General features: G+C 40.2%; 3 protein-coding genes and 1 pseudogene across 3 annotated transcripts in view; 1 reads left to right on the top strand and 3 right to left on the bottom strand.

Annotated features, from left to right (window-relative positions):
- tmem106bb (transmembrane protein 106Bb) overlaps positions 1-7,029 on the top strand; it is a 32,916-nt gene extending 25,887 nt beyond the window's left edge. The window contains exon 8 of the mRNA XM_034599895.1: positions 6,384-7,029. Within this exon, the coding sequence (XP_034455786.1) occupies positions 6,384-6,522 (139 nt within the window). The 3' untranslated portion in view covers positions 6,523-7,029. The remainder of the gene's footprint in view (positions 1-6,383) is intronic.
- On the bottom strand, positions 2,050-5,645 carry LOC117770433 (apoptosis regulator BAX-like). The gene is made up of 2 exons (XM_034599897.1): positions 4,913-5,645; positions 2,050-2,088 (listed from the first exon to the last, which is right to left on the bottom strand). Exon 1 carries the CDS (start codon positions 5,546-5,548, stop codon positions 4,949-4,951), a length of 600 nt encoding a protein of 199 aa, XP_034455788.1. The 5' UTR covers positions 5,549-5,645; the 3' UTR covers positions 2,050-2,088; positions 4,913-4,948.
- LOC117770437 lies at positions 2,136-2,704 on the bottom strand (annotated as a pseudogene).
- A 6,239-nt stretch (positions 7,030-13,268) lies between the features above and the next one.
- On the bottom strand, positions 13,269-14,309 carry LOC117770434 (apoptosis regulator BAX-like). Its single transcript, XM_034599898.1, has one exon. The coding sequence runs from the start codon at positions 14,187-14,189 to the stop codon at positions 13,590-13,592; it is 600 nt and encodes a 199-aa protein (XP_034455789.1). The 5' UTR covers positions 14,190-14,309; the 3' UTR covers positions 13,269-13,589.
- Positions 14,310-14,799: the final 490 nt, after the last annotated feature.

Raw genomic sequence — 14,799 nt, 5'->3', positions numbered from 1 at the left:
TGCAGACAGATGAGAGAGTTAGAGGCAAGTTACACATGAAAAGACGGTAGAAAGAAAAAGAAAGATAGAGATACAGGTAGAGAAAACAAAGGGAGAGATACAGAGGAGTGAGATGGAGAAAGGGAGAGAAACAGAGGAGTGAGACGGAGAAAGGGAGAGAAACAGGAGTGAGACGGAGAAAGGGAGAGAAACAGAGGAGTGAGACGGAGAAAGGGAGAGAAACAGGAGTGAGACGGAGAAAGGGAGAGAAACAGACGAACAAAGTGGGGGAGTGGGATATAAGAGGGGAAGAAAGTGATTCTAAAACTGTTCAATTGTTAAGATGTGTTGAGATTTATTATCTGTAAAATTGGTTGAGACATTTGAGTCAAGATGTGAAACAGAAAAAGGGAAATTCAAGCTTTTGCTCCCTTTATTTAATTTTTCTGAAGTTAAGCCCTTTATTTGAACATGCACAATTTTCACATTTTATTTATTTTTTCTTATTTTGAAATGCAGCCCTACTTTTATTTAGTTAATGAGAGAACATTATACATATCTGCAATCATACATATATGTTCAGTTCTATGTTACGTGACAATAAATATTGTCAAAGTTTTTCAATCGTACTGAATTCATTTGATTTGACAGTCAGGTATTTAGTACATGCAGATGTTGATACAACTACTAGGCTACTTAAATATATATCACACTAAATAGTTAGACATTAAGATCTTCCGGACCTTTGCTTCAAGAATTTTTCTCTAACTGGACCTCTTTAAATTTTAGTTGAATACCCCTGATCTAGATTGTGGTCGAAATCTGTATCTGAAGTGTCATTGTTGTTAGAGCACGACTGCATAGGAACATCCTCTGACAAAGTGAAATTTATAATTTTTCTCCAAATGGGTTTGCAACCTGGGTGTGTTCCCTGAGAGATTGATTGATTGAGATGTTTGCCATAATAATTGAAGTTATGGTTAGTTACATCAAAATAACATATTGGAACTTTTAATTTAAGTGCTGTATACTTACCAAGAATGGCAGGTCCACAAAGCGAGGGTACTGCGGAAGCATTTCAGCTACTGTTGGTGATTTGCTTGTTATCCAGAACCTTCGGTATTGGAAGGTTTTCTAGCTTGCAAATATTTTTTTCCTGCCTTTCGCGCGAGGCGGCCAAACAACCTAATTACAATAATGGTAGATATGAGATATTATCATTACAACCTAACCGTCAACAACCATGTTTGGTTGTTTAACATGTTGACCGTACAAAGAACCTTTTGGCCAACATATCTTTGACAATGCTGAGCTAACGTTAGCAAGACATCCAAGATATGTTAACCTATGATTCTCCGCACTTATTAAACAGCATTTACATTTGCTAAATGCATAATGAAACAGGGCCCGACCCCATCCTCCTAATGTAGAAGCTATCCCTGTCCAAAGCGTTTGTAAGAGCTAAATGCAGTTAACCTGTTTAAAATGTTAACTAACCTACCGGGTCACCGGTGTTGGGCAGAAGCTGACTTAAAGCCCATGACAACATCCACCTTCTGATTCTACAAGCTAGCGTAACTTAGCGTTAGCTTGCAAACATCTGGAATTAACGTTACATCACAGTCTCAGGCTCAGCTTTAACACAAGACACTGATAGCGTGATGCCAACATTGAGGGAGCCGTTAGTTTACGTGATGTTCACTTTTAATGCCGTCGCAACAGGTGAAGTTAAATCTCACTTGTGAGTAAGTGCTTTTCAGTGAATACAGTTTTGAAACCTCCCTACCTGAATGTCACAAACCTGGCAATTCATTTTCAGCAGGCTCTACGCTAACTAAAGATAAAAGCCAGCTTACCTTTCGTGATTGGTCAAGTATCTAACACATGATGTGTTGATCACTTGTGTGACTTTTAAAAAAAGCGTTTTTAAAAAAAAGCGCTTTTAAAAAAATGTGTTTGGATATTTTACCCGAACATGTGTTGAAATAGCTATAAGACAAAAAGCGTGTTGGATTTTAACACATCCTTTCTTTAGAGTCATCGCTGTCACCCTCAAGTTTTAAAGTTTTGCAGAGAAATTGCAAGAAAAGTGGAAAAGTAGAGTGAAAATAATTCTTAGAAAATGTTTGAACCATCTTTACAGCAAAAAGGTGCGCCTCGGAGTCAACTGGTCAGTCTCCAGCTGATGAAGCTTCCGAGAGCTATGCCGGTGAAGAAGGTGATGACAAGGCCTCCTCTGTGAGAGCTCATGGATGACGCCACCGCCAGTTCTGAGAAACTGCAGATCCATCCTCCCCATTCCCGAAACCAGTCCAGGAGATAATTTTTGAAAAAGTCCACGGCCCACCTCAGGATCTCCATCACTGACTGAGGCAGATGAGCCTCCACTATTTTGACTGCCAACTTGCCGGCAATATAGAAGAGAATAGCAATCTTCTCCCAGGTGATTCCATGCTCAAACACCTTGTTTGCCATTTCCTTAAATCTGACCCACTTGAAGCCTTGTGCAACCCCATCTATTCCATCTTGGATCTCCAAGTCATCCTTTATTTTGTCACCATTTTGCGGACCAATGTGCCCAGCTGGTCCACAAACTTGTCCTCCTGCTCATTCTTTACTTCCACACCAGGGAGGATGAGGGATGTTTCAGCTCCTCCTCAATGACCTCTTTGATCAGGGCCTCTCCTATCCTCTCATCAGACACGCTGTTACTTTCACACAGCATTGTTAAAGCTTAAGTGCTTCAGGATGATTGGAGGTTTGGGATTGATGCCGTTCCAATCCGCATCTGTGTCTTCACCACCAGCCAGGAAGGAGGATGAGCATCCACCGTACACAGAGAGATACAATACACACTAACATGGACAGGGGTTCTGCTACATTGACCGACTGTTCTTTTAAAACTTGAACAAACATGAGGACGGTGTAACTTACCATTCAGAAACATCCTATTGTAACCTACTGCAAATGTGTGGCTGGTCTTCTATAGCTGCAAACATAACAACGTGTCTTTCAGCTGTGTTTACCAGAGAGATCGTCAAATGTGCCAGATTGAGTCCGGTGATAGGCCTGGTTGCGTGTCACTCAAAGTGCAGTCAGCCAATCAGAGGAGAGGCTCAAGAGGCAGGCGAAAACAGCCTGTTCTGTCTGCAGCTCCAGAGAGAGGCAGAAGAGAGGACATGGAAATACACATTGCAGCAGCTTTTTCGACTTTAAACCACTGATATATCATTTTAGGGGACCAATACCTCAAATTAAGACCCAGAAAGGTGTAAAATATGGGACCTTTAAAACCTCTTCTTGACGGTTCAGTAGGTGGAGCTGTGTGTGTCTGTGAGTGTGTGTGTGTGTGTGTGTGTGTGTGTGTGTGTGTGTGTGCGCGTGTCTGGGAGAGGTGTGGATCTTTCACACACTGCTGGTTTAGTTGTCAGACCTCAGTTTGGCCTGTGGACTGGATTGAATTTACATATTTTGGAAACATATTGAAAAGCAGCACTGAGGTTCTCTTTTGTGTAAACGTGTAGGCAGTGTAATGTTCAGTAAGACAATGATTGTTATATCCTATTATCTGTAAGAAACATAGATAATTGTCTTTAACATATAAAATATATGTGTATGCTACTCTGGCCATGTTAAAGGCTGTGTTTCTTTATATTACATCTAGTAGTTTAGGTTGGGCACACACATGCTCAAATAGCCAGCCCTACCCCACATCTCAGACTCAGGCGATGAGTCAGATTAAACACGCACACACATGCCCCAGACTATTGCATTTTGATGGCCCCCCTCCACTCAAAAATGTGCACGATGTTCCAACAGTTGGATGTTTGAGCTTCACTCTTAACTTATTACCAGCAGTTCAACTTCAAAATAAAATATTTACATTTTTATGGATTCTGAAAATTTGAACGAGGGAGAAGTGGATTTCATTTCAAGGATAACACACACACACACACACACACACACACACACACACACACACACACACACACACACACACACACACACACACACACACAGACAAGTTCGTAAAAGAGAACAATATTTGTCATGGGTTTTCTTCTCATTAGAAAGACAAGTTATGTATTTGTGAGCTACAAAAAACATTTTTTTTCACTCAATGGCTCAATGGTTATAAATAACCTTAACTTTATTATCATACTCAAACTATCAAGACACTGATAACATCACATCTTGGTATGTGAATTGTAAATCAACTGTAATAGTGCAGTGCTGCATTTGGTGCAATTTGGACAAATGATACATTCAATGTTAATAACAGTTGAACCAAAAAATGACCATTGGAAACTTTTTTTATAATTCTTTTTTTTTTTTTTCCCAACATAACAAACTGAGACACAGAAACACCGCAAAGATGATGATCTCCATCCAAGTAAAAGAACAACATTCATTTTGTTGCTGTAATGCTTCATATTGATCTGAATTACACAGCTTTGATTTTGAAATAGTTGTGAAGATTATGTCAGTTGTTTAACAGACCCCTGAAAAAGCATAAATGCAATGTATAGAAAATAACAGCAGTTCCGTAAATCATTCAAGTTTTATAAGCCACACACGTGAACAGTAATAAAGCAAAATCTGTTTCATTTTATGAAAAATATTGACGATAAAATCTTAATTACAGGTAAACTAGGTGGATTAAAACAACATACCACACTAGGAACTTAAAATTTCAAGTTTAATTTAACAATGCCTATCCCCACAGGAAACAAGCAGCACAGAGCAGTGTTCAATTAGAAGGTTTAAACAGAGTACCTCATTACATTGCTGACCACAAAACTAAATTTACAGCGGTGCCATGGTGAAGAGACTTCACTGTTTCTCAAACTTTGGCTGCAGCCCTAGTGTCATCGCTGTCACCCTCAAGTTTTCAAGTTTTGCAGAGAAATTGCAGAGAAAAGTAGAGGGGAAAATAACCATCTTTATGGCAACAAGGTGCGCCTCAGAGTCAACTGGTCAGTCTCCAGCTGATGAAGCTTCCGAGAGTTATGCCGGTGAAGAAGGTGATGATAAGGCCTCCTCTATGAGAGCTCATGGATGACACGGTCTGCACGGACGCCACCGCCAATTCTGAGAAACTGCAGATCCATCCTCCTCGTCCCCGAATCCAGCCCAAGAGATACTTTTTGAAATAGTCCACGGTCCACTTCAGGATCTCCACCACTGACTGAGGCAGATGAGCCTCCACCATTCTGACTGCCCACTTGCCGGCAATATAGAAGAGAATAGCAATCTTCTCCCAGGTGATTCCATGCTCAAACGTCTTGTCTCCCATTTCCTTAAAGCTGTTCCACTTGAAGCCTTGTGCAAGCCCATCTATTCCATCTTGGATCTCCACGTCATCCTTTAATTTGTCACCAATTTTGCGGACCAATGTGCCCAGCTGGTCCAAACACTTGTCCTCCTGCTCATTCTTTAGTTCCACAGCAGGGAGGGTGAAGGACGGGACGTCCTCGGAGGGTATGTGTTTCAGCTCCTCCTCAATGACCTCTCTGATCAGGGCCTCTCCTATCCTCTCATCAGACACGCTGTTACTTTCACACGCCATGGTTAAAAAGTACAAACTTTCTCTTAAAAACCTCAAGAGAAACTTCCTCGGAGACTCTGCTTCTCTTCAGTGACTCTTCCTCTTCTCGACGGTTCAGTAGGCGGAGCTTTGTGTGTGTGTGTGTGTGTGTGTGTGTGTGTGTGAGAGGTGGAGTTGATAGTAGATGAGTCGTAAGTCAGTTAAGTCTCACTAAAGGCTGGTTTCTGTGAACCACTTCCACTTTCTGTTTCACTAAAATAGAAACCATTTTGATTCTCAGTTTTAATAACCCTCCCCTGTTTAATATTTCACAATAAAAGCTGCTCTTATCTGATCGTATGCTAAAACTAGAATACTTGCATCTCATGAGTTCATACCATATCCTGAAATTACATTTATTTCCAACTCATTGAATGAATTATAAAAGCCAATACTAAGTTAGCTAAGTTTATGTTCACACATGAATGAAATTGAAATTTCATTATCACTCATGTCTGAGTATCAAGGATAGGCCATGAGTCAATGAATGTTAACATAATTAAGACCTACCTAAACATATTTAAGACTGTACATAGTATCTTAATGTTTTAAGGCCTTAAATTCTGATTATTTAATTTTAAACATTTACGTGTTTACAGTGTTTATAATCCACGTCTAAACTGTAGCTTCATATTTATCCCACAGACACGAGAATGGCATCAATATTTTAACTTCTTTCTGTGGAATAAAGCAAAGTTAATGTGATTTGTTGTCATGGAATCAAACGTGTTGTGTAGTTATTAAAAGCTGCAATAATCAATGTACGCCAGTGAGTTGACTGTGTAAGCTCCAACCTGTGCCTTACCACCCTCTGCAGAGTGACTGTCACAACAACGTACTTTGGCCACGTGGAGCAGGTGTCTCAGGAGATGTACCAGTATGTGGACTGTGGAGGGAACACCACCTCTATCAGAGGGATGCCCCAGCCCTTCAACATCCCACATCCTGCTGAGTAACCCCCACCTTTGTGCTCCTCACTGGCCCTGACTCAGGCCCTGGATGGTCACCTTAGGTGGTTTACGGTGTTCCCTCTTCTTCTATACCTGCAGGGTCTAACAATCTGCTGTTGACATGATACTGTGGATTGGAATTCAAAACCAACACTAACAAAGTCCACACTGAGATAAGAATTACACCCAGGAAAGTTTGCAAAGCAAAAGTGTTGATGTGTGTGTGCGGACGCACATTGCATTCAGCAAAGAAAGCAAATCAACCCAACCTTATAAATACAGGAGCGCTTTGATAATTAAGAGATCTGTATCCAAAAGATGTTTCTGTCACAATTACAAGTTAACTGTTACATAATTATGAGATCCTTATCTACTAAGTACTAAGTTTCTCTTAACTCGTGTTTGAAATAATACAAAGGCGTTTCATATTTACAAGACCCATGACTCGTAATTGTAAGGAAACAGTTAAGCAAAAATAATACTTGTAGTTATGAAAAGATAATTGCAGTAAGTACTAAACAGTTGTGATGGAAATCTGGAAATACAAGAGGCTGGAAACACCAAAGTTATCCACGTGTATTTTAATAGGGGCTTTCTGCAGAAAGGATCAACACAGAGAGTCACAAGGATCTCAGAGTGAAGATGCAGGACACTCAAATGCAAGCATCTTATATAGGAGGACTAAGGCTGTCTCTCAGAACCAGTTAAGACTGGTTCTGTAGGCGCAGGAGAGAGAGGAATCTAAACACAAACAACTGATTTACATTTGTTTCCTAAGGAGATAAGCAGACATACATTCCGTTCTTTGGAGGGTAAATAAGTGGCAAAAGGGTCTGGCAGTTTTCAGGTCATCAACAGTTCAGACCATAAAACAGCTCAGGTCATAAAGCATTTAGACAGGGCTGCAAAAGTTACTCTTCAACTATAAAATAGGTTTCAACCACACTTAGTTAATTTTTCCAGTACACAGTGCAATTACAGTTTACACGTGTCATAACTACAAGACCTGTATTTGACAGTTGGGAGAAAAAATATCTAAGCTCTTTTAAAATTACAAAATCATTACCTTGAAATTAAGAGAGGAGAATTTGCTACAATATAATATAATTAGATTTAGTTAAATCATTATATCGATATTTCATAAAGTAAACGAAATATTTGTTTAACTCTGAGATCCATATCTTGTAATTGGGAGGTACGCTTCTCATGACTTAAGATACAGAGCCTATATTTGTGAGTCTCTTTTAATTATATGATATTTTCAAATCTCAGAATGTTGAAATATGAATCTAATTATTATGAGATGCTAATATATAATTCTACCGAATGTCTCAAACCTTTTCTCCCTGATGAATGCAGTGTGCACTCCACAATGTCGACTGGTTTAGGTGGCCCGCCATTCAGTTGCAAACGTGGGTGTGTGTTTGATGGTCCAGGTGCAGCTCTGACTTTTCCGTTCTCTTTTCCACCTCTTGTGTGTTGTAGTGTATGAGAATGTGAGGCGATGTGGAGTTTTATCTTCCACCACCGTCTGAAAGCTGAGAGCAGTTCATTTCCGTTTCACTAACAAAAAGTGTTGTCGCTGCTTCATTAAGTTGTCTTCTTTTGTTTATGTAGGACTGCTGATTTTATCTCTAATATAAGTGCCAAAATAATACCAGAATTTCAATACCAACTTTGTTTTTGATATCTTTGTTTGCAGTGTTGAGGTTTGATGCCAGAACTAATTTCAATATAAGAAGTGGTGGCACATCTGTCGTTTCCATGATGTAAGATTAGGTTCATAGTTACATGAGTCACCATCATATTTCAACTGTAGTTATTATCCAGAGTATCTAGTAGCCTAAAGGGTTGTTGTGATTGCTCTGTTTTCCTGCCTCACATGCTGAAAGCTAAGTATTGGATTCAATGTTTTCTAATGTCGACTGAAATATAACATCTGTTATCATGACAATGCTCTTACATAATCTTGGATTTGCGAAAAAAGGGCGTTTGTTAGAAAAATAAGCTGAAAAACATCATTATTATTTATAACATTTAAACCATAATGCACTACATAAGTCTATTTAAAGGGCACATTTTATTATTGGTCTCAAGTTCTCTGAAACCTGTGTATCCACCACAGTGTGTCGAGCTCTGTGAAGATAAGTCATGAAAACATGGTGATGTTACAGCACAAAAATATTCAGATGCTGTTCTGTCGGATACTGACATAAGTTAATTTTATCAATAGTATCTGCTTTGTTTTTTTTACAATCTGCTTACTTGCCTATAGTAGCTTTTGGCTGTCAGGTGCTCAGTATTGGTTTGTTGCTAAAATGGAGGCTTTCCTGTTGCATTCCAATTTAAAGTTAGAGGTGAACATTCTGATGGGGGCAGGTGGTGACAATTTCTAATGTGGTAGTTGTCCAGCTTTTAAGAGAAAGTCTGTTTGTTTTTTTTATCATTCCACTGTCGGGATAGATGTTTTTAATCTAATGTTTGCAATTAAAGAGTTATGGCTTCATCACACCAGAGTTCAAAATAACATTTGGAGTAAAATTGGTTCATTTCAGTGAAATGAATGGATTCACTCATCTGGGAGGAAGTTCATTTCATCACATCTTGCACATCATCTTCAACTTTGGGGAACTTTGACATATTTCAGCCAGTAAACAAAAGCAAAAGAAAAAGTCCTGTAGTGATCAGGGGCCTCATTTATTAAACAGTGCGTGAGATTCATACTAAAAGTGTATGTGCGCACGAAAGCCGTAAATGGCGTAAGCAAAAAAAAAAAACAGATTTATAAAACCGTGCCCATGCACACCTGAACGCAATGTTCACTTTATAAATTACCCGGAAATGTTAGAATGTGGATCTGCTGCCATGTCCGCCCTGTACACGCCCACATTCAACCGTAAGTGGTCAATACAAAGCACCTCATGAATATTAAATTATCCTGCTGACCAATGGGTTTCCACCATGAGTCATGACAGTCACGGCATCAAGCGATGAGAAGAGGAAGCGAAACTTTCTGACACTGATGTTGGGCCATGGTTTTGTGTGAAACCACACTTCGGCCTACATGTGCCATCAAAGCCTGAAGCCGCATGTTCCCCCAGGACTCCGTCTCCCAGGGGCCATTAAAAACCAGAGCAAGGAACTCAATGTCCCAGAGGGCATCAACTTCACACAGAGGGGTGGAAACCCCCCCCCAGGGACACAGGTTTCAACTCCCATTGGTCACTCTGGACCCCATGACCTGTGAGGTCACCGGGCCAATATAAGCTAGGTTCTCCAGCTTCTTCTCTCGATCTGTCTCTTTCTAAACTCCCTCAATGGAGAGAAGGCTGTCGAGTCTCTTTCTACACTCCCTCCAAGGAGAGAAGGCTGTGGAGCCTCTTCTCCAGCTCACATCTTCTCTTCCCATCCAACTCTTCGAGAGGAGCACAAAGGTGCAGCTTCCAGCTCATCTCACCAAGGAAACCTCCTCGCCCTCCAAGCTCTACCAACGTCCTAGCAGCGACTCGATGTCCTGCTTGCAAACTTCAGCCAGCAACTGAGCTACACCGCCCAACCGAAACCAGCAAGACGACACAAAACTGCGAACTGCACAGCAACTTCCTTTTTCCCCTTTCCACGGACTGGTAACACAACTGGGCTTAATAATTATACTAGGCTAAGCAAGACTGTTTATTCGATTCTGTGTGAGGTTTATAAGTCTGATTTGTGGTGTTGTGGTATTTTGGGTACAAGTTATTGAGAAAGTAATGTTAGTCTGTTATGCTCTTCACAGTCTTTCGTTGCATCCAATCTAGTAACTTCCTCTAATTTGGCACACACACAGACACACGCATAACTCTTCACCTCATTATCTCTACAGGTCGTAAACATTCCAATAGGTGGGGGAAGGGTGTTATCTCTTTGGCCAGCCACCATCTTGAAAGCACGCTGACTCACACAGACACACACACATGTATACACACATACCTATCTTTGTTTAGCAATTAGACCGTTAGTAATTTGTGTTTTTATACTTTATTATATTCATAATAAATGTTTTTCTTTCACAAATGTTTTTTCATTAATGTTGCATAAGTGAATTTCGCCAACCTCTACACTGTCAAGAACCCCATATCTTTCAACTTAGCTAACTATCTATATGGTAATTTTGGTTATAGTTATTAATTTAATTGTTAATCAGAGTTCCAAATTTGTAGTTAGAACCTTAAACAATGAGACTTAATCAATAAATTGGCTATCTTTTCCCTTCCTTTGAAGGGTGGTGCCCCCGAGGTAACTTTAATCAATTAAAGTTATTATTTAATATTAATAATCAAATATTAATATTTAATATTTTTATCTTGACAACCAAATTTATTGAATGCCGAAAGGCACACCATTTTATGGTATCACGTTTGATGCATTATGGCACAACACTGACATCGAGGTGTTTGTTAGTCAGGTGGAGGTGAAGAGAGATTTTATGGGAAAGCAGTGATGTCACTAATAAAGAAAATACACTGATACGCTGCTGCTGTTATTAGAGTAATTGAGAGTGAGCACGATAGAGTGAACGGAGCCTGAAATAAAAAAAAGATCCAATTCAAAGGTGGAGTCAAAAGAAAAACACTATCAGAATGTGAGGGGACTTGTTGTATCGCCTGTTCGTAGTTTAATCATCCAAAACTGCAGGATTATTAAATTCAGAGACAGATGTGATGTCCTCAATCTATAGAATCTAACAGAATTATTATTATATGCTCGTGTTTGTACTGGGATGGTTCGGTTCCGTCGGTCGATCTGTGTGTTACTGGACTCAGTTCAGCACAAAGATCACAGATCTATAGAATCTATATCAGCTGATCAGTCATCGTCATGGTTACAAAAACTCTTTGTGATCGCTGAACCCTCGTTTCCTCCTCATCCATTCATTCACGCACAGTGTTAGAAGACATTATATAAACCTATTAATGACTCGGCTCTGCAACTCCACTGTTTATTTGTATCTAAACTTAATTTGCTGTAAGGTGTTTTATGTCTTCTTCAATTAAATTAAAGTTAGTTTTAGTGTTAATGATGAAGTGGGTCATCAATCTGACTTCAGTTCACCACCTCACGTCTGCATCGCCATCTCCAAAATGTTCGTACGCATGGGTACGTTTTCGTGGAAATGTGCAAATTTTGCCGTCAAGTTTGTTTATATAAATCCCAACGTTTGCGTGAGAAGTGGCGAAACTGATATAAATGAGGCCCCAGATCTTTCTGGCTGTGTTTCACCATGTGTTTTCATATCCACCTGCTGTCGTGGAGTAAAAGCTGCTCCACAGAAGAGGCTGCTTTGTACACAGTTATGAGTTTAAACAGCAGAAACATAGGTATATGTATATTAAAGTCAACATGGAGAAGCAATGTTTGTTCAGTTTATATTAAATTGTGTTTATTCTGTTTTCATAGAAATGTAACTAATAGGTTGGGAAGATTAAACTACATCTGTAACTTTTGTTCCTATATAGAAAAGCTAACTTGAATTGTTATTTAATCCAAAATGCACCTTTAACAATCCCTATGAAAACTTCACTGTAGTAGTAGTATTTATTTAGGACTCCTAACATAAACCCTTAACAACCCACTTGAACAATAACTTTAAAAAAACATGACTCCTACCTCTTCTGACATGTTGTTGCTCTGTATTTGTTTTGAATAAAGTTTTACAATCAAGGAGTGAGGTTGTTTTTTTCTATCTACTAACCTCACCCTACAAAATGGTAAAAGGCAAACGGACTGCATGTATATAGCACTTTTATCAACAGCTTGTTATCAACGGCTCAAAGGGCTCCACACACTACACATTCACAGTTTACTGTACCCATCTCACATCTTTCAGGCACACACATGCCCCAGACTATTGCACTTTGATGTCCCCCTCCACTCCCCCCTGCACAATGTTACATTTTTCGTGTCAGCTAAGGCTAAATGGCCTTACCTCTATAACGACATTATTCCAAATCTGCTCTCAAGCATTTCTGTTTTATCTTTATGATTAAATATGGTTATAAAAAACCTTAACTTTGTTATCATACTCAAAGAATCAAGACACTGATAACATCACATCTTTGTATGTAAATTGTAAATCAACTGAAATAGTGCAGTGCTGAGATTGGTGCAATTTGGAAAAACGATACATTCAATGTAAATAATTGAATAAAAAAGCGACTATTGGAAAGGAAATCTCAGCCTGAGAAACAGAAACACAGCAAAGGTGATGATTTCAATCAAAGTAAAAGCACAACATCCCTTTTGTTGCTGTAATGTTCCATATTGATTTTAATTACAGATATTATACAATATTATGTCTGTTGTGTAACAGACCAATGAAATAGCATTCATGCAATGTATGGAAAATAACAGCAGTTCCGTAAATCATTCAAGATATATAAGCCACACACGTGAACAGTAATAAAGCAAAAATCAGTTTCATTTTATGGAAAATAGTGATTATATAATCTTCATTACAGATAAACTAGGTAGGATGAACCTGTTTTTTTTGTACGTTTTCCAACTGCACCATAGCAACAGGCAAGTTTAGAATAAGTACTGCCCTAGGAAGTTGAAATTTCCAGTTTAATTCAGCAATGACTATCCCAACAGAAAACAAACAGCACAGAGCAGTGTTCAATTAAAAGGTTTAAACAGAGAACCTCATAACATTGCAAACATTGTAAACAAAATTTACAGCAGTGCCATGATGAAGAGATGGTAAACAGGAAAGAAGGCAGGAGGACAGAGGGGAGCCACACAGCTACATTCACACACAGTGGGTGGTGTGTTTCCATAGGATGTTTGTCTGCTTCAGATTTTCAATGTTACAATTCAAACACAAATAAAATGAGTTTCGTTCAAATACCAACTCATCTAATAGACTAACCCCCCACCCCCCCACCCCCCACCCAACCTTTACTGTTTCTGGCTCTACTGGCTGCAGCTCTAGAGTCATCGCTGTCACCCTCAAGTTTTCAAGTTTTGCAGAGAAATTGTAAAAAAAAATAGAGGGGAAAATAACCATCTTTATGGCAACAAGGTGCGCCTCAGAGTCAACTGGTCAGTCTCCAGCTGATGAAGCTTCCGAGAGCTATGCCGGTGAAGAAGGTGATGATAAGGCCTCCTCTATGAGAGCTCATGGATGACGCGATCTGCACGGACGCCACCGCCAATTCTGAGAAACTGCAGATCCATCCTCCTCGTCCCCGAATCCAGCCCAAGAGATACTTTTTGAAATAGGCCACGGTCCACTTCAGGATCTCCACCACTGACTGAGGCAGATGAGCCTCCACCATTTTGACTGCCAACTTGCCGGCAATATAGAAGAGAATAGCAATCTTCTCCCAGGTGATTCCATGCTCAAACGCCTTGTCTGCCATTTCCATAAATCTGTCCCAATTGAAGCCTCGTGCAAGCCCATCTATTCCATCTTGGATCTCCACGTCATCCTTTATTTTGTCACCAATTTTGCGGACCAATGTGCCCAGCTGGTCCACAAACTTGTCCTCCTGCTCATTCTTTAGTTCCACAGCAGGGAGGGTGAAGGACGGGACGTCCTCGGAGGGTATGTGTTTCAGCTCCTCCTCAATGACCTCTCTGATCAGGGCCTCTCCTATCCTCTCATCAGACACGCTGTTACTTTCACACGCCATGGTTAAAAAGTACAAACTTTCTCTTAAAAACTTCAAGAGAAACTTCCTCGGAGACTCTGCTTCTCTTCAGTGACTCTTCCTCTTCTCGACGGTTCAGTAGGCGGAGCTTTGTGTGTGTGTGTGTGTGTGTGTGTGTGTGTGTGTGTGTGTGTGTGTGTGTGTGTGTGTGTGTGTGTGTGTGTGTGTGTGTGTGTGTGTGAGAGGTGGAGTTGATAGTAGATGACTCATAACGCCGGGTTCACACAGGACGCGGAAGCGCCGCGCCAAGGAAAGCCAGGCGCCTCCTTTCCGCCCCCGATGCGCCGCGCAGCGCCAAGGGCGCCTCGCGCCCTGCACCGATGGTTTCGGCGTCGAGTCTATTTTTTCCGCTTGCCGCGAGCGTATCGCGCCAGGAAACACACTGAAAAATGATTTTAAACGATATAAATGACATATTTTATACGACATAAATTATCAAATATGCATTCCCATACTTTGTATTCCCCTTCTGTTGTCCTGGAGTTTTAATTTTCCCAATTTTCACAATCACATAATTAAATGTCCCCCTCTGCCCATCCACTACAAGCACACAAGCAGACAGACAGAGAGAGAAAGAGAGGGGTGGGGGGGG

The sequence above is a fragment of the Hippoglossus hippoglossus genome, chromosome 11, assembly GCF_009819705.1.
Source record: "Hippoglossus hippoglossus isolate fHipHip1 chromosome 11, fHipHip1.pri, whole genome shotgun sequence".
NCBI classification, from domain to species: domain Eukaryota; kingdom Metazoa; phylum Chordata; class Actinopteri; order Pleuronectiformes; family Pleuronectidae; genus Hippoglossus; species Hippoglossus hippoglossus.
Note: the sequence above shows the minus strand (reverse complement) of the source record. Positions and strands in the feature narration are given on the sequence as shown.

Coding starts and splice junctions, on each gene's coding strand:
- LOC117770433 (XM_034599897.1), bottom strand. CDS start 5,548: ATGGCGTGTGAAAGTAACAGCGTGTCTGATGAGAGGATAGGAGAGGCC.
- LOC117770434 (XM_034599898.1), bottom strand. CDS start 14,189: ATGGCGTGTGAAAGTAACAGCGTGTCTGATGAGAGGATAGGAGAGGCC.